The sequence below is a fragment of the Panthera uncia genome, assembly GCF_023721935.1.
Source record: "Panthera uncia isolate 11264 chromosome D3 unlocalized genomic scaffold, Puncia_PCG_1.0 HiC_scaffold_8, whole genome shotgun sequence".
In the NCBI taxonomy this organism is placed as follows: Eukaryota; Metazoa; Chordata; class Mammalia; order Carnivora; family Felidae; genus Panthera; species Panthera uncia.
In genome coordinates, this window is record NW_026057586.1 from 78,719,242 (window position 1) to 78,738,447 (window position 19,206).

General features: G+C 38.1%; 1 protein-coding gene across 5 annotated transcripts in view; it reads left to right on the plus strand.

Moving 5' to 3' along the window:
* Positions 1–19,206, plus strand: part of MED13L (mediator complex subunit 13L) — a 304,813-nt gene that overhangs the window by 231,150 nt on the left and 54,457 nt on the right. For all 5 annotated transcript variants that reach the window (XM_049619895.1, XM_049619896.1, XM_049619899.1 and 2 more), the window contains 3 exons: positions 14,065–14,210; positions 16,787–16,981; positions 17,372–17,560. In XM_049619895.1, coding sequence (XP_049475852.1) covers positions 14,065–14,210; positions 16,787–16,981; positions 17,372–17,560 — 530 coding nt within the window. The remainder of the gene's footprint in view (positions 1–14,064; positions 14,211–16,786; positions 16,982–17,371; positions 17,561–19,206) is intronic.

A 19,206-nucleotide genomic window follows, 5' to 3' on the forward strand; every position in this document is an offset into this window, starting at 1 on the left:
TTTACCTGATTAGGAGAAATTACTTTTATTTATTATTATTATTATTTAAATTTTATTTATTTATTTTGAGAGAGAGCGTGCGTGAGCACTGTCAGGGCAGAGCCCGATTCAGCTCTCGAACTCACCAGTAGTGAGATCATGACCTGGGCCGAAGCCGGACACTTAACTGTCTGAGCCACCCAGGCGCCCCAGGAGAAATTGCTTTTAATTGTTAAGAATCAAAGTTAATTCATATTGCAAAATATGTAGCTATCTTTGACGTCATAATTTTAAATAGACTATAAAAAACGTGTAGAAGCATCTTAAGTTTATTTTTTTGTTGGCTTTAGCCATCAGATTTCTTTTTCTTATGTTAGGGATAAGGGGGTTGGGATCACAAGCACTGCTGATGATTAAAGGCTGCACTGTGTTTTGATTAAAGAAAAGAAAAACCTAGCTCTCTGGAGTAGGCCTGTGGTATGGGAAGAGTATGGAGGATAAATACTCACTGGTAACAGCATTCTACCAAATAAGTGTCCGCTCCAATTTTATTTTCCCTGTGCTGGGAAAACTGTGACTTCCTTTGAGTACTGGTGAGTGAGACATTTTGCAACAGTGCTGAATATAGAGGGCCCTGCTCGCTGGTAGGCTAATGCCAAGTGTTGGAAAGCCTTTAAAGAACTTGCCAAGCCACACTGAGCTGAGTATCAGCTACTAGGTCTGAAATAGTGTGAAATAAAAAGGTAGTTTTTTCCCCCTGTTTTGTTTGTTGTAGACATTGTCTTTTAAAAATGTAACTGGGACCATTACTGTGAATAGGGACGGACACGGAATAGTTTTATCATGTTGTACTGTTTAATTTCTATATCAGCTCTCATTAAATACATACTGTAATATAACATTGTTCCTTAATTAGACTTGGGGTATGAAAGGAAAAGGGAGTCTCCATATGCATCCTTCCCTCTTTTTCCTACCTCTTCTTGTTCTAGAAGTATTTCAGGTATTTTACATATAATGAATATAACGAGACAGGAAAAAAATAATAAAGGTTGATACTCATACACGATAGGAAGTACATTAGTGGAATATGGAGAAATAATGCTCTGTGAAAGCAAAAAGCCTACATACCTAGCACCAGTATTTTTTAACAGATTTTTGGGTGGGGGTGGCATTGTTTGACCATGTAGGTGCAGCCCTGCCTGCTGTTGTTCATCCGGTGAATGGCAACATTCTGGAATTCCTGTTGCTTTACGTTTTCTCCCAGTGTGAGCTGGGTGTGGGGATCTGTCCCTACGTGTCTTTTAGGCTGGCAGTCACTCCTCCATGACCACCACTTAGGCTCCTCCTCAGGTGGCAGAATCTGTCATATTGGTCAGTAAACACCCATGATTTTAAGATACACTATACAAGAGTAGTTTGTAGTTTGGGAGGATTTCATTTTAGCATTTCAGTTTAGCAATAAGGGACAGGAAAGAAAGGCTAGAGAATACTCTCAGGCACACAGGCAAAAAGATACAGAAAGCCCTAGCAGGGCGCCTGGCTGGCTCAGTCAGTAGAGCGTGCAACTCTTGATCTCAGGGTTGTGAGTTTGAGCCCCACGTTGCGTGTAGAGATTACTTAAAAATAAATCTTAACAAAAAAAGAAAGCCTTAGCTATGTTAGTGTCAGTTGGTCCTTTAGTATTCTTAGCAATATATAATGCCTTCACAGCATTTAACGAGAAAATGGCAGAAAATTTATGTGGCTTTCCATTACCCCCCTCATTACACCCACCCCCCACTCACACACATACTTTGTTACTATCTTTTAAAAGTAACCAAAAAAGTCGATAAAGGGTTTTTTTTTTAATACTTAAAAAAAAAGAATCCAACCATGTCTTAAAGTGAGCAGAAGTACTTTGGTGGTTATGAGTTACCTAATATAAATGTTACTTTAATCTGTATTCTCTGCCAGGCACATTCCATTGAATCTTCAAAGGGCTGTCCAGAGACTGTGACTAGATAATCTGGCCTAGTTTAGTAACCTCAAGAGAGATTTTAATAAGATGACTTTCATAAGCCTCCTCAAATTTTGTGTATGTCGGCTTCTGATTTTTTTAAGCTCAGATCACTGACTAGAGCAGCTCATATGTCTATTTTGGCATCATGAAAATTATCTTACGTAGTTTGTATCGTCAGGATGGGAACCCTCAAGCTTTCCAGCCTTTGGATCAGGGATATACAGGGAATCTTAGCCTCTGCACTGTCACTTGCTTCCAGCAAGTGAGGCGCCCAGGGAGAAACACTAAGTCCTTTCGGCCAGCAGGGCTCCGTTTGGCATTAATGTAAGAAGTGCTGCTGGGCTGTTACCACTGCAGTGCCAGGAGTGGCACCCTTCTGAGCAGCACGAATTCGTGCACCAGTGCCAAGCGTACTAACAGTGAGCAACTGAGCTTTGAGGACAGAAGGGTAGAAAGGAGAAGTCCTAGAGCTTGCTAATTTAACTTAGTGCGTGTGCATGTGTGCACACGTATTGATAAATATACTCGTAGGTATATGTTTTTATATATGAGGGAGAGTTGTCCACCAAGGCAGTTTTGTATTGTAATAATTTACTTGGTAACTATTCTTCTTAGACGTGTGATTTCATAAAATTGTAATGGTAATTTGACAGTTATAATACAAGCGCTGCCTCTTAGTTAAAAAAAAATTATGTGCCATTAACTTTCCTGGACATTTTCATTGCCTTTTTATCAGATTTAACTTATAATTTAAAGGGAAGGTATATGAAATAATGAAAGCATCTCAAAGTGTTATGAAATAATTTCATTGTCTTGTTATTTGAACATTATAATGCCACCGTCTTTTAAAAAGGAAGAAGGTTAAGGCTGGTCCAATAAGAGAAAGGTCAGCAGCATGCTAGTGAGCAAAGGATCTCAACATAGTCTTTGTGAAGGCTGCCAAAGTAAACAGTATATTTTTAAGGAAAGGAAATGATAAAGTAACATTAGCAAAATATTCCCAAATGAGGATCTATAGAGTGAGGCAAATTACTTCTGGCAAGAGATTTGGTTAATGACAGCTTGGAAAATTTTAAGATAAGTTCATAACACAGAAAGCATTTAGATAGAATTATCTAAATGCGTTCTGCATTGTGAATCTGTTATCAAAACACTTTTACACCATGAAAAGAACAGGGGTTTATTAATATTCATAATGCATTTTGAAAGCCCATGTAATACTTGCATTCTGAAAACTCCGCGTAAGAAGTAAAAAAAAAACCTTTTGTTTTTTTAAGGTTTAGAATATTGTAAGAGAATAAAATGATCTGGAATACTAAGTCCTTCCTTTTTTGCATGTATGCGGGTCCTTTCCCAATGACAGAGGTGCAGCACCCACCAACCCCTTGTGTTTTCCTGAGTGAACACTTTTAAAAGTTGCCTTTTTGGGGGCACCTGGGTGGCTCCGTTGGTTAGACATCTGACTCTTGATGCCGGGTCAGGTCATGATCTCCCAGTTTGTGTGTTCGAGCCCCACTTCAGGATCCTTGCTGACATTGTGGAGCCTGCTTGGGATCCTCTCTCTTCCTCTCTCTCTACCCTTTTCCCGCTCATGTATGTGCGTATGTGTGCTCTCTCTGCCTGCCTGCCCCTCTCCCTCTCCCTCTCTCTCTCTCTCTCTCTCTCTCTCTCTCTCATCAACTTAAAAAAAAGTTACTTTTTTCTCTATCATTGAAATTACGTATGACCTCGTTCTATTAACAATGAAACTTTCCCCCACTTTAAAAATATTCAGTGTGCATCAGCTGTTCTTGTTCTGCTCAATATGGAACTTTCTAAAGAAAAGTAATTTAATCATTGGTTATGACTAAAACTGCATTCTTTCATTCAGTGACTATTAAGTGCAGTGTGTCATGGGCTGCGCTAGGTTCCTGGAATACAGAGGGCTTTCGTTGTGGTGGGAGGGGACCATCAAAATAAATAACTACAGATTATGACAGGTCCTAGGAAGGAAACAAATGGGACGATGGAAGCCTTGCACATACAAATTAATGTAGCGAGAGAAGATGTTGGAAAGATAGAATGCAAGCACATTTCTTTTCTTATTGGAATGTAGTTTTTAGTTTTACTTATTGGACCTCTGAGAATAGAGAATTTAACCCAATTAGAACAATAAGATAGAATGCACGATATTTTATAAATAGTAGGAAACTTTTCTTTCCCTAAACCTCTCCTCATTCCCATGGGATCGTGTCATTCTTTTATAAGCTGATAATTCTCTAAGATTGCATAGGATACAAACCCATATAAGATGTTATAATCATATGATGAGGGTTTTTTTAAGTTTAATATTATTAAAGTAGAAAATTTTGACTACGATATCCTACCAGAACTTCCCCATCTTCATATTGCTATGCCTTTTGATGTCTTTGGGATCTTGCTATGCAGGCTAGTACAATAATTTTATGTTACTCTCTTGGCTGCTTCTAAAGTTTTTAGGTACTTTGCTTAGGAAACTATAACATACCCAAGGCCTGGTTCTGCACTTGCTTATTTCCATATTCCAAAATGTAGCAGAGCGTCTTGCACAAGACAGATAGGTGTGCTTCGTTAAATAAGTTCTTCTGACGGCATGGGTGCCAAGCACGGTGAGGACTCTTGGTAGCAGGAAGAGGTCTCTATGGAACGAGCTAATATGAGAAGGCTCTGTAGAGAAAGTAGACGTGATGTTGGACCTTCAGAAATGGGATGTAAGGAGAATGAAGGAGTGGGAAATTACGTGGAGTTACAGGAATTCATGTGAGAGATGCACAAAGCATTAACCATTCCAAGCTGGCTGTCACTGAGAGTTTGTACATGGAAGTAAGGTTTTAAATACTACTTAAAAAGAAAAAGTGGGTTGCACTACAATAAGGAAAGCCTGGGCAGAGGGCAGAGGGGTTTAGCTTTTTCCTCTGGGCAGTGGGGGACTATAACATGGGATTGAGTAGTATTGATTTTTATTACAAACGTGTTTTAGGAGGATTGATTTGGCCACAGTACTTAGGATGGATAATGGAGTAAAGGAACAGAATTCTTCAGTGGCATTTACGGAAGAGAATATCCTGTTGACCTATATGTCTAGTCCTTATTTATTTTGTGCTCGTCTCTTTTCTAATCCAGAGAGTATAAACTGCCTTGGGTCCCAAAGAGATTCACACTGTATTATACCCTATAGCCATTAGTGATATGCCCAGAGCAGGCTCCCTGCAGAAGAATAGTTAGAAAGATCATCAGAAATTCTCAAGGCCATGGGTAGGTGTCACCTAATGTATTCCTGGCTGGAGTGTCATAGCTTTTACTCCTGTCTTCCCTGTCTTCTGACTCACGATTCCAGGCTTGTTTCTGAGTCACCTGGTAAAATGCCAAAAAATTTGGGGGGAAAGATACAAAATATCACAAACTCAATTAAGTACTAATGCAGCGTGTGCCCGTGCCAGATACCATGTGAAGGTTCCAAAGTGAAAGCTAAAATGCGACTTCTGCCCTCACAATATTTAGTCAGACGGACTAGATGTAAAACTTACAAACGTGTTTTGACTGAGGTATACGCAGAGGCATGTGGGGCACGTAGCCGGCTCTGGGACTTGACAGATGATTTCTTGGAGAAGCTAAGCAGGAGTTAGATGAAGGATAGGAGAAGTTTATTCTAGACAAAAGAAGAGCACGAACACCAACGGATGGAGCCGCGTGGCGTGCACAGTAAGAAGTGCCCGGTCCTGAAGCAGACTGGTTGGCTGAGGCTAGAGGAGTGGCTAATGGGGTCAGTGTCTACCAGCACTAACACTGACGATTTTCTTGTGAATGCTCTCCTTGCACCGACTGCCAGGAGGGAATCTGTTCCTGTTATGTTTAGCTGCTCAGCATTTAAACCGTGGAAGAGATTTCTCCAAAACCGTTTATGTACATACATCCGTATATCCATATATCCATTTATCTGTGTATTATACACACACACACACACACACACACACACACACACACACATATATGGATAGGTGGCTGGCTGGATGAGTGGATGCATGGATAGATAGATAGATAGATAGGTGGGTGGGTGGATGGATGGATGTTTCCTAGTTTAGAGAAATATTAAAATACGTTGCCTAAAACTCTGATGTCTAGGGAAGCTCCAAGGTGAGGTAGGAGTTGGTTGCTTTGACTGCTTGCAGATATTGCCCTTGTTACTTTGAAACAAGATTATTTTGGTGGTTTGTTTCTTAGTTTTAGCTGAAAGAAATAGGTCTTTGAAGCTTAGAATAAAGAGTTACAAACATCTGGTGAGATATTTGGAGATAGACTTGTAGCATAGGTGAAATACAGTAAAGCACTTGGTGGGGAGAGAGGTGGAGAGGGAGAGGGAAGGAGGGAGAAGAGAGGGGGAGAGAAAGAAAGAATAAAAATAGAATCATGGGGAGAGGTGGAGGAAGGGAGGGAGGGATAAAGAAGAGAAACAGAGGGAAGAGGAGAGAAAAAAGGAGGGTGGTGAGAGGAAGTTTAAAAAGCCTTTAGGCTTTAATTAGCTTCTCTAAGTCATGTTACATATTTGAAGTAGGAATAATTTTACATTTTGTAAATAGTTTAATAAATTGCGATAGTGTTCTTTATCTCATCAATAGTGTTTATCTAGGACACTTAAAATGACATTCTTGTGAATAATGTACACAGATATAATACAAGCCTGGTTGTTTATTAGTCATAAAATAATTATTCTAGCATTTATTATACTCTTATTCAAAATTCTCACCTGTTAATTTTTTAAAATAAAACAAGTGGCAAATGCTAAAGCTATAGAACAGACCCCCTATGAAGTCCATAACATGAACATTTGCCAATAGTGTAATTATAATCTTGAATGTGATTTTTTTTAAGTTTATTTATTTAGAAAGAGAGAGACAACAAGCAGGGGTGGGGCAGAGAGAGGGGGGCAGAGGATCCAAAGCGAGCCCCCTCTGATAGCAGAGAGCCCAATGCGGGGCTCGAACCCATGAACTGTGAGATTATTTCCTGAGCCAAAGTTGGACACTTAACTGACTGAGCCACCCAGGTGCCCTTGAATGCGATTTTTAAAAAGAAAATTCATTCAAACTTCTGAGACAAAATTACCTGTTACGCACCACACATGGCCATACAGACTCCAGAAACTCCTCTTCCTGTTCTTCTCTTCCTCTTCTTCCTCTCCCTCTCCCTTCTCCTCCTCTTTTTTCTCCTGTCTTTCTTCCTCTCATTTCTTCCCATCCCTCTTTTACTTTGTTTTTTGTCTTCCTTCCTCCTTCCCTTCTGTCTCCTGCAGTATCTCATTTCCTTCCCATTATCTGTAGTAAGAATGTAACGCAGTAGGAGCATTACAGTTTACAAGGCTGTTTTTAGATCCACAGTGCTTCTAAAGAAGCATTGTGACTGGTGTATCAGAGACAATATGAGAAAGTGACGAGTGCTATAGGGGAAAGGGGGCAAGAGAGTTAAGGGGAGTTGTGCCTTTAAATTATATGGTGAGGATAAGCCTTGCTGGGGAGATGGGATTTAAGCAACACTTGTAGGAAGTAAGGGAGAGAGCCCTATTGATGGCTGGGAGCAAGAGAGTTCCAGGTAGAAGAAGCAGTAATGTTGAATGGCCAAGAGGAGGCATTGTGATGGGCTTGTTTGAGGAACAGCAAGAAGCTGTATCGGCTGGAATGGAGAGAGAGAATGGAAGGGAGCAGAAGGCACTTTGGCCACAAAGGCAACCGGGGCTGCATTCTTGGCTTTTACACTTTGTGAGATGGGGAGCCCTTGGAGGATGGGCTTCTGAGTTCCCTGTTCCGTTTAACGGGTCTTTATTCATGAGTCATTACTACCCTGTTGTTATTACTGTGGTTCAGTAGTACATCTGGATACTACTAAGTTAACTCTGTTGCTTTGTTTGTTTTCAGAATTGCGTTGGCTATTCTTGATCTGCATACTTTTCAGAATCAGATTGGTTGGAATTGCATTGAATTTATGGATCAATTTGGGGAGAATTGTAATCTTTGTGATACTGATAGCATATCTAGGTATATGATTTGTCTTTTAAAAGAGTTTATATCTTAAAAAAATATTTTTTAATGTTTATTTATTTTTGAGAGAGAGACAGACAGAGACAGAGAGAGAGGAGGAAGACTCAGAATCCGAAGCAGGCTCCAGGCTCTGAGCTGTCAGCACAGAGCCCATCGTGGGGTTTGAACCCACGAACTGTGGGATCATGACCTGAGCTGAAGTCAGACGCTCAACCAACTGAGCCACCCACCCAAGAGTTTATGTCTTTTATATTCTGCAAACTGAATGTTCTGTGAATTTCTCCATAGAAGGCTAACATATCCTTTATTCATCTGTTTTCTGAGTACCTTTTGGTTTTCATTGCTGTTGCTAATGGGGTATTTTTTTTTTCCGTTATATTTTGTAAATAGCATGTAAGAACCCAGCTATTGTTGATCTTGGGTCTACCAACCTTAACTCTGTTGTTACTTCTGTTTATCTATCTGTAGTCTACATTGAAAAAATCTGACAGAATTGCATTATCTGCAAAGATACTGTTACCTCATCCTTTCTGGTTTTTATACTTCTTTCTCTTATTGCAAGGACTTGGGCATCTAGTGCAGTGTTGCATATAAGGGGAGAATCCTTGTCTTGCCTTTTTAACAAATTTTTATAGAGTATTCTAAAGTTTTAACATTAAGCGGCATGATTGCTTTGTCTATTTAAGTTACATAGTTCCTTTTGACTCCAGTTTGCTAAGAGTTTATTTTATAAATAATGATTATTGGAGTTTTTGGATTTTAATACATGCTTTTTTTTCTGTGTGCTGAGATGGATTCTTTGATTTTTCTCCTTCCTCTGTTAATGTGCTGTATTACACTAACAGATTTGCTGATGTTAATCCATTCCTTTATTCCAACATAAACCCCACTTGGTGGTATTGTAGATCTCTGGATCACTTTTCAACTCGATTTATTATTATTTAACTTAGTAGTCTTGTGTCTGTTCTTGAGTGAAATTGTTACATGTGACTTTCTCTTGTAACTAATTGTATCTCATTTTACTGTCAAAGCTATACAGGCCTAAAGGAAAGATTTGGGAGGTTTTATTTTATTTATCATTTGTTGAAACTATTTGAATAGGAAGACTGATTGTTCCTTGAAAGTGTTATAAAACCTTCTAAGCTGGTGTTGAATTCAGTGGGTGAATTTCTTAGTTATTCTTTTCAAAAAATTTTTACAGCTTCTATTTTTATGGAAAATTATCCATTTCATGTGTTTCAGATTTATTGGCATAAAGTTACGTATAGTATTTTTATCATCAAAACACTCCTACTCTCTGTGGTTATTTCCTTCTTTGGGTTCCCAGGATTATCTGTGCTCCTCCCTTGCACGGGCATCTTCTCCACTTCCTTCCCCCAGAGCAGTCAGCCAGCCTGGTGGTTTGTCTTACTGTGGTTTGTGCAAAGAACAAGTTTTGGTTTTGTCAATACTTTCTATTGATCATCTCCCCCCCCCACCCCCCCATTTTATTAATCAGTGTTTTTGTCATTATTATTTTCATCTTTCTGTTTTCATTGAGCTTCTTGGCCCTTCAACTTCTTAATTTGAATGCTTATCTCATTTTAAGATTTTCTTACAGGCACATAAGGATATAAATTACTCTCTTAAGCACTGTTTCTCGCAGTTGTTGACCTGTATTATTTTCGTTGTCATACAGTTTTAAGTATTTTGTGATTTCCTTTGTAACCGAAGACTTATTTAGGGAATGCATGTTTAAGTTTCCAAAGAGATTTTATTTTAACCTTTTTATTTTTTAAACAACTGATTTCTAACTAAATTGCACTATGATTAAAGAAGGTATAGTCTGTATGATATCTGATCTTTGAAATTTAGGACTTGTCTTGTGTCCACTTAGTTCATTTTTGTACCTCTTACATGTGTTCTTGGAAAGGGAATAGATTATTTCTGGAAAGTCAGCATATATACTCAAGTTTATATATTTTTGTCATTATTGGGGCTTTGGTTTTTTGGTTTTCTTAATAATTTGCTTATTTTATTACATACTGAGAAGAGTATGTTGAAATCTTTATTCATTGCAGATTTGTCAGTTTTTCCTTGTTCTACCAATTTTTTTTTTGTTTTTCATATTTTAAAATTCTGTGGCATACCATATGGTTGTGAATATTCACATTCAAGATTGTTTTAATTTATTGTTGAGTTCCCCTTTATTATAATGTAATAATGAACCCTACGTTTTAAAAACATTTTATTGTTTCAGTTATTGTTATTTCTATACCAGCTTTATTTTTATTTGGACTTACCCGGCATATCATTTTCTCCCTTTCATTTTCATTCTTGTGGTGTAGTTTTATTTTGTGTGGCTTTTATAAACAGTATGCAGATAGATTTACTTTATTTTTCAGCTACTCTGATGTATCTTTGTCTTTTTGGTAGGCAGAGAGTGAACAAATATTCCTATCTTTCCAAATTCAGGTTATACTAGCCTTTATTTTCACAACAATGCAGCCACATTTCCTCTTTAAAAAGTTTCTTTTAAAATGCCAAATGCTCTCTGGGCACCTGGGTGGCTCAGTAGGTTGATCCTTCCGACTCTTGATTTCGGCTCAGGTCGTAATTTCAAGGTTTTGGGATTGAGCTCCACACCAGTCTCTGCACTGTCAATATAGAGCCCAATGCGGGCTTGAACTCACAAACTGTGAGATCATGACCTGAGCTGAAACCAAGAGTTGGACGCCTAACCGACTGAGCCACCTAGGCACCCCAAAAATCAAGCCTGTTTAAGTGCTCTCCTTTTTTTGAGTCAGACGCTCAACTGAGTCAGCCAGGCACCTCAAAAATCAAGCCTGTTTAAGTGCTCTCCTTGTTTTCAGAGAAGTTCTTCCCTGATTATGCACCTTTCCAAAATAGCACCCCTCCATTATTTTCTTAGTACCTCATTTCTTTTGTAGCACAAAATTTATTTATTTGTAGATAATTTGGTGGTATTGCTACTATTTATACTGACCATTTTACTTACATGTTGGTTATTTGATATTAGTGAACAGGGGGGTAAGATGTGACAGTACCCCTGAAAGAGTAACTTGATCAAGAGAAGGTATCTAATGGCTTAGGAACCTGGGGCAAGTAAAGAGGAAGAAATACAGACTGTTCAAGAAGGGAAAGAGGATGAGTACAGGGGTACATTTACCGAGAAAAGGAGATATGTAGTCCTCTAGGACTCTGGGGAAGGGTGAGAGAAGTGTAACTTTGGACATGTTTAGGGTATAATAGAGATTAAATAAAGAATTGCTTGAATCAGACCTGATTTACTAAATAAAGAGTGGAAAAATAGATGGAGTTAGAAGGCTTAGAATTCTTGTTAGGTGGAGTGCCCTAAGAGAACAGGGTGAGGCTCCAATTTCAGTTTATGGCAAGTTAAGGTGTTTAGTAGGAGGTTAGAAATGATGCAGGGGCGGGTATAAGTTACACATTGTGCAATCACGCTGATAAGTACCTATATTCTATTGGGGTGAATGTAACATTGATTGAAGGTAGAATGTCATGAATGTGCTGTGAACACTATGTTAAGAAAGGGGGAATGAACTCTTATCCAGCTGTGCTCTAAACCATTGTGACTTTGGGCATAGTCTCCTCCCTGAATTTGAAAGACGTTGATCTTGATCACCTCTACAGTGCTGTTCAATTGGCACACAATGAGAGTCTATGAAATAGACGAAATTGAGTGAGTAATGGTTTAGGTTAAAAGTAGGTGATGGGTGAGAAGAAGCAGAAACAGGTATGGTGCTTAGAATAACCTAACTCTGTCATAACAGTATCTAACGTAACATATCTATAATTGTTTTGTAGAACCCCTTGTTTACAATGTTTATTCACATATCTGAACTCCTTCTACTTAAAAGTAAAAGTTGGTGGGGGTTGGCTTTTGTATCAGACTACCTGAATTTTACTTTTAGACAAATGTCTAGATAGAGAACTATGACGGTTGTTATGTATCTTCATTGTATCTAGAGATTTGACATAATCTTTCAGAGTATCCTTTGTAGACAAGAAATAGTGAGTGGGTGGCAGCACTCCAGTGAATTTGTAATTTGGGACTTACCTGATAAGATGACACAGGATTCTATTCTCATTGCAGTCTTTGTCACCATTTTTAGTGATGGCGTGGATAAAGGTATTGATGGCTCGCTGATCAAATAGCCAGGACATTAGATAACAGAATCAGAATCAAAGATGATCTCAGCAGGCTTCCACTAAGAGCCAAATATGAGGAGATGAAACGCCATGGATGCCTCTAGTGCATGCCTCTAGTTGGGCCAGCACGCACACTGCACAAGGACAGGAGGCACGGGCTTCCTTCAGATCTTACCTCCATTACTCTCTGTGTGACATATGGCCCCATATTCAAAAGCATAAAAGAATAAGAATTGTGAATTCTCTTTCTCCCTCAGTCATGCCGTGTCATTCCCCAAAGGCAATCAGGATTATTAGGGTTTTAAAGTGTATGCTTCCAGAGAAATTTTATGTCAGTGTAAGCAAATTGGGTGTGTGTATATTCCCCCAACCCGGTCCCGTTTTTATACAGATGGGACTATATTAGCCACAGTGTTTTTGTGCCTTGGTTTTCCCCTCATATTCATGACTTTATGTTGGAGGTTTCCACATATCAATGTGGTCATTTTCTTTTAAGTGGTTGCACAGTATTACTTTGTAGGGATGAATCATAGATCAGAGTTTAGCTAACCATTTCTTTGTTGATGGGCATTTTTGCTGTTTGCAGTATTTATTACAAGCAGTGCTGTAGTCAATAATTGTACAGTAGTTTTATCTATGGAATAAAGTCTTAGCAGTGGTATTGGTAGGTCAAAGGGGGATTCTACTTTCTAATGTCACTGTTGTCCTCCCTGCTCTCCTGTGTCATGTATTCTTTAGAAAAAAAAAAAAAACAAAAAACACAGAACTGTACAGCTGGAGAGGGTTGTAGGTACCATCAAGTTCTCAAAGTCTGTCCTTGGGCTGGGGGTAGCTACAGGCTATCTCAACATACTTGTCAAGGAAGAATATATACGCTTCACTTTGTGATAGAATGAAAATGTTACCATTTTTATTTCAATTTTCCCTTAAAGCATTATAATTTTATACCTAAGCAAAATTTATTGTTTTGAGTAGTACTCAAAATACAGTTTATAACATTTTAGGGAAATTTTGAGAAGAAGCACATCTTGGAGATGATTTTTTAAATGATAGTTGCCTGGCCTACAGTGACTTTGGTTCATCAGGCAAGTATTCTTACAAGCTGTCTTGAGAAATGGAGATATTATCACTGGCTTAGGGCCAAAGTTAACAACTTTGAAAGAATGTGCTACTGTAGTAATTTTGAAATTATTTTTCTCCAAGACACATCATTTTTATCAATTTTTAGCTAATTGTGTGGAAAATGGAGAAGTGGAATGCTTTAATAAAATTTTGTGATGAGAAGTAAATTGTAAAAATTAAGTGTAATATTACCAGCCCATTTAGAGACTTGTATTACCTTAGCAATTGTATATTGGGAATTTATATACAACTGTGTCCTTAATTGCTATTTTTAGATGAACAATTTTAACCATGTTCAATGTTGTAAGCTTGTAAAATTTGATGTTATTGTTATGCCATACCAAACATAAACAAAACTATTTTATCATTGTCCCTAGAATCCGTTAAAAGCCAGTTCAGAAGATAGAAAGATGTTAAGGTAGAAAAATGTTAAGATTCTTTTTCTGTCCTTAGGAGATTATAGTCAGCATAGGACACTTGATGCAAATGAAACAGGAGGCAATCTGCACAATAGCTTTCCAAATTTCATATTGTAGCGTAACTAGTGTCTTTACTTTGTCAACAGGTCATTGTTATGTTACTTGTTCAAATCAACTACAAGTATATGCTATTAATATCCACAGAGGCAGGCTTTGCTGGGTGATTGATAAAAGTAAAGCTGTATCCCGTTTGTAATTTCTGTGTCTAGCGCTCATTTCCCACCAAAATGGAGAGTTGAATTTCTCACTGTTTCTCTTATAGTGAGCATCTGTCCTGCGCGTTCACATTCTTTCTTCATGGAGAAAGTAATGTGTGCACAAGTGTGGAGATTGCCCAACACCAGCCAATTTATTTAATCAATGAGGAACATATACACATGGCTCAGTCTTCACCTGCACCATTTCAAGGTAAGTAAATGGTGATGTCCCTGTTGCCTACCTCTTCCCCACTCCGTGGATAGTCACCTTGCCCAGTAAGATTTGCAGATGGAGATGTTATCTTAAATGGACATTTTAAAACTAAGCGTAAGGGTCAACTTCTGAAGAAGAAAGGAAAGACTACCATTTCACATAAATAGCTTTCTAACTTTTTGCTGAAAGCTTATAGCTTATCACATTTACAACATGGTCTTAGGTGAAGTTGCATTAAGGAATAAAATGTAGAGCATTTCCTTCAGAACCAAAGGAGGTCAATAAGTATTTGAAAAATAGGACCCAATGAGTAACTGACAAATCATATCAATCAAAGGTTTTCATTGTTTTGTTTGTTCCATGGTTTCAGGCATGCAATGACCTACAGAAAATTACTGTTAAATTACTGTTTTTGAAATTTCATCCAGAATCAAATTTCTAGAGTCACAGTTTCTTCAATAATGTTAATAACTTTATTATTTTATTTTAATTAAAGACTGCATTGATGGTAGTTTTTTATTGTAATTTAACTTAACATTTATATTTTCATTAATTCTCAACCAGTCACCTCAATATCCCCAAAATAACTCCATGTCCATTTTTTCTAACCATGAATTCTAAATCTTTAATTTTGTTTTTGGAATTCAGAATTTTCTATGAATAGCATTATAAATGTTACAGTACTTAAATGTAATAATATTAGATTGAACCATCTGGAAGAATTTTTTTTTGGTTCAGTCTAATTTACTAGAGATGTCTGCTATGGTCTCAGTATATCCCACAATGTAATTTTTTAAAAACACTGATATTTTAAGGGATTTAAGTAAAATATTTTTATGGACTTATTAACAGCCTGTCATGAGTGTTTAGCCTCCATATTGTTTATGATTGCCTTTTGGTTTCCTACAAATGATTCTGATTTAATTTGATAAAAACATCTGTTCCTTGCCCTAAAGATAATTGAGACTTTTTTTTTTAAGGTAAAAAAAGAACATTGAATCCTCATTTGACCGTGTCCTAATTATTACCTTTCCCCCCCCTTACTTTGTAACACATTTTAAACTATATGCCTTATCATTATTTAATTGGGGATCTTTGCTATGTAAACTGCTACAAAATTCAAAGCCCAGTCCTCAAACTGTGCACTTAGGAGTTGTACAGTGTGTGCATATTGTGGATTACCAGAATTATTTAAATATTGTGTTTTCTTGACTGTAAAGGTGTTGAGGACCATCTAACATCATTCTAGACTTTATCACTGAAAATGGAAGTGTTTATTTATGATAATAACGGAAGGAATTCCTAGTCATGAGGGAAGGCAACTAACCTTCTAAGTTGGGAAAGATAATATTAGCATTATCAGGTCTCCATAGACCACCTATTTAAAGGCTTCCTCATTTGCTACTGACGTCCTGAATCGTAGAAGACTTTTGTGGGATGTTATCCTGCTTATTTCCCATGATCGGTATGGAGAAGTTACATTCTTAGGGCAGGTATTGGCCTATAGATAATTATAGTAAAAATAATTAACCATATTGGTGTGGGAATTTCCTAGAAGTATTAATACAGAAACATTGCCCCTGACTCACTGTGTTGGTTGGAATCAGTATTTTTATCCCATCTGGCTCAGTGAGGAACAGGAGAGAGGCAACAAGGAGTATGCGATGTCTACAGCTATCTCTGTCTTGAACGATGTCATATATCAACTAGCTGTTAAAAAAAATTAAAGCCATCCAAAGAAAGAACATCTCATTTTATGACTATGCTGAGATTTTTTTTTTTTTAGAAATTAGGGTTAAGAAAAAGTTTATCCCCAGAAAAGTGTTGTTTGGAAGGTTAGCCTCACCCCAAGGCCACAAACTGGCTGGGTTATATATTATATACAGCATCGTGTTAACTACATTTTTGTGTCTAGCTCAGTGAAAATAACATCAGGTCAAATACTGAAAGAGAAAGATAGAGGGATTTTGAGTCCTTTACTTGGAGTATAATAAATTTTATTTGGAGTTGTTTCATCAACAGACCTTCAAAACAGCCGTAACTGAAATTATAACGTAAGGATTATGTTTCAGACTTGGTACATTAAGACTTTTTGCTATACAGGTTTTCTTTATATCTTATTTTTAAAATTACTACAGACATTCAGGAAGTCTCAGAAACCCTGGGAAGAGTATTCAAGTTCTAGGCAGGTTTTGGGGGTGTGTGGATTAAACGGCTTTCTTTTGTTATAAAAGATTCAGTGTTTGCATTGTATAGGCTATTATCAAACAGTTGTGTATACGCTTTAATATACAGATAGTTTATATTTTGTGTGTTGATACAGCTGTCTCATAATATTTTTACCTTCCCCGTTTGATTTCCTTAAAAAATTGACGTGAGTTGAGAGGTGTATAAGTAATAGGTACTAAAATGAGAAACTGTAAAAAATCAGACTTTAAAAGGAGTCAGGAAATAAAGAGCCGTATCCAGTAAGCGATGGTATGCTTCAACCTAAATTACCACATATGCAGCATTACGCTTCAGTAGAAATTATCAAGTTGATCTTTAACATCTGTTTCTCCTCCCTGCCTTAGTACTGGTAAGTCCTTATGGCTTAAATGGCACGCTGACAGGCCAAGCATACAAGATGTCAGACCCCGCCACCCGTAAGTTGATTGAGGAATGGCAGTATTTCTACCCAATGGTGCTGAAAAAGAAAGAGGAGTTGAAAGAAGAAGAGGAGTTGGGATATGATGATGATTTCCCTGTGGCAGTCGAAGTAATTGTTGGTAAGAGAAAATATTTTGCCTGAAGAACTTTATTCTATCTTCTTCATCTTTCTTAATTTAAAAAGATAATCATTGAGATTCATCAAAAATAAGCTCCATAATTCTCCCATCTTTTTTTTATTCTCTTGACACCGTGGTATATGCTGAGTAGTTATCTTGCCTGAAGCACCGAGGTCCCTGTATTCCAAATGCTATTATCATAATGTTGGAGCACATGTTTAAACAGCTATTAACTTAGGAAGGAATGGAGCACATCACTTCTGGCAGGACCTCACGAGCGTCTCGTGTTCATCCTTGAGCTTTGCCTCTGACCGCTAGAATAATCAAGTCGGCAGCCTGCTGTGAGCGGTTTCTCAGGCCCGGTTCCCTCCTTGCTCTCTTTCCTCACAGGTGGCGTTCGGATGGTTTATCCTTCAGCATTTGTTTTAATCTCTCAGAATGACATACCGGTTCCTCAGAGCATTGCCGGTGCTGGAGGCCATATTTCCGTCGGGCAGCAGGGACTGGGGAGTGTGAAGGACCCAAGTAACTGTGGAATGCCTCTCACCCCTCCCACCTCTCCAGAACAGGCTGTAATGGGTGAGTACAATCCAGGCATGTCCTAGGTGGAGGAGGTCACAGAAAAGTACGTGGTTCCCTTGCCGTGGGACGGATGAGCAAACTCACGGTGAGACATGCCTTGTGGAGGAGGTGGAAGGAACACGACAGGGGGATTTTGCAAAATGGAGGAAGAAAATTTTCAGCAAACACAATTCCGGTGCTTCAAAATTTTAATTGTGCTGTGTTAGTCTCCACTCCATTCGGACAGTGTGGTTGCTTCTCTTAAGTTCGGTACACACTTCTATTCCTTTACACAAAATTAGGGCACAAGATGGAGGCTGCTCTTTTTTTCCTTAAACGGTGGAAAACACTAAATCAGAATGGCTGAAGCGTGTGCCCAGTTCACCATTGCCAGCCAAGGACAAGTCTAGGATGATTCTTTCCTTATTATATTATAAAGTTAGACTGGCATCTAGGAACTCCGAATCAAATAATTTGTTCTGTCAGTAATCTATCCACATTAGTGACAAGTATTAATTACATGTGAAAAATTTAAAAATGTCCTTAATGGAAAAATTCAGAAATTGTTTACATTGGGGGCATTTTGCCTTCCTTGTTGAGTGGTATATTTTCTGTGTTAACTTTTTGGTTGTTGTAGTTGACTTCATTTTAATTGGAAATCTAGTCAGTAAGGAAAGGATACTCATCAGACTTGAACTGAAGTGAGATCATTTATAGGCTTTTTTAATGCGGGCCACGTTAGCAAAAGCATCAGAGTAAATAAAGTCCTGGGTGGTGAACTGAAAACAGGCTAGCAAGCATGATACATACTTCCGTGGTTATTTTCACGAGATGAGATAAGACAGTATTTCAGAATCTCTAGCATGCTGCTTGGCGTGTGGAGGGTATTCAGTAAATGTTCATGGCTAAGCAATATATTGGGGACAGGGATAGGTACTGTGATTGAATGCACCTAATTTAAAAACCTGGCTGTGTAGCTTTTACTAGGTGAGTTGGCTGTGTTCACTTCTCATGCTTGTCTTGGACCTCCGTCTCCTTCTCTGTTAAGTACCGTGTACTTTACAGAGCTGTCACACATGCTAGGTGACGGGCTCGCCAGAGCTCTGTAAGCAGCGGAGCAGTATGTAGATGGTGGCGTAAGTGGTTTTAAGCGGTACTCAAAACACCAGCTCCAGCACACGTGATTGTGGTATCTAGAAGGAATTATTCGGAAACTGTGTGGAAGGCATACAAGTGGGCAACACGCAGCCTCCTTTGGGAGCAACGCACTTGCTAACACCGTGAAAAAAGGACATCCGACTCTAATTTGGTGCAGCAGAGAATTTGGATGACCCGTTGTGAAAGGATTTGCTCAGTGTTTATTCAAAAAGAAAAAAGAGAAAAACGCTTTGACAGTTTTGTTTAATAATCATCATAGAAAAGATCTATTAATGTAAAGACTAGAATTATCGGTATTTTGAAAGGTTGGTTAATTACATTTCCTCTTGAGGCTTGGATTTTAAGCACTTGGGCTACATAAGTTGTCATCAGTTTTTGTTTATTTATCTGGTTGTTTTTCTTTTTCCTGGTACTTAGTGAAATTTATATTTAATGTAAAATCGAAAGCCTCCCGTATGCATGATGTCCTGGCATCCTGTCAGTTCAGAACTCTGAATTTCACAATT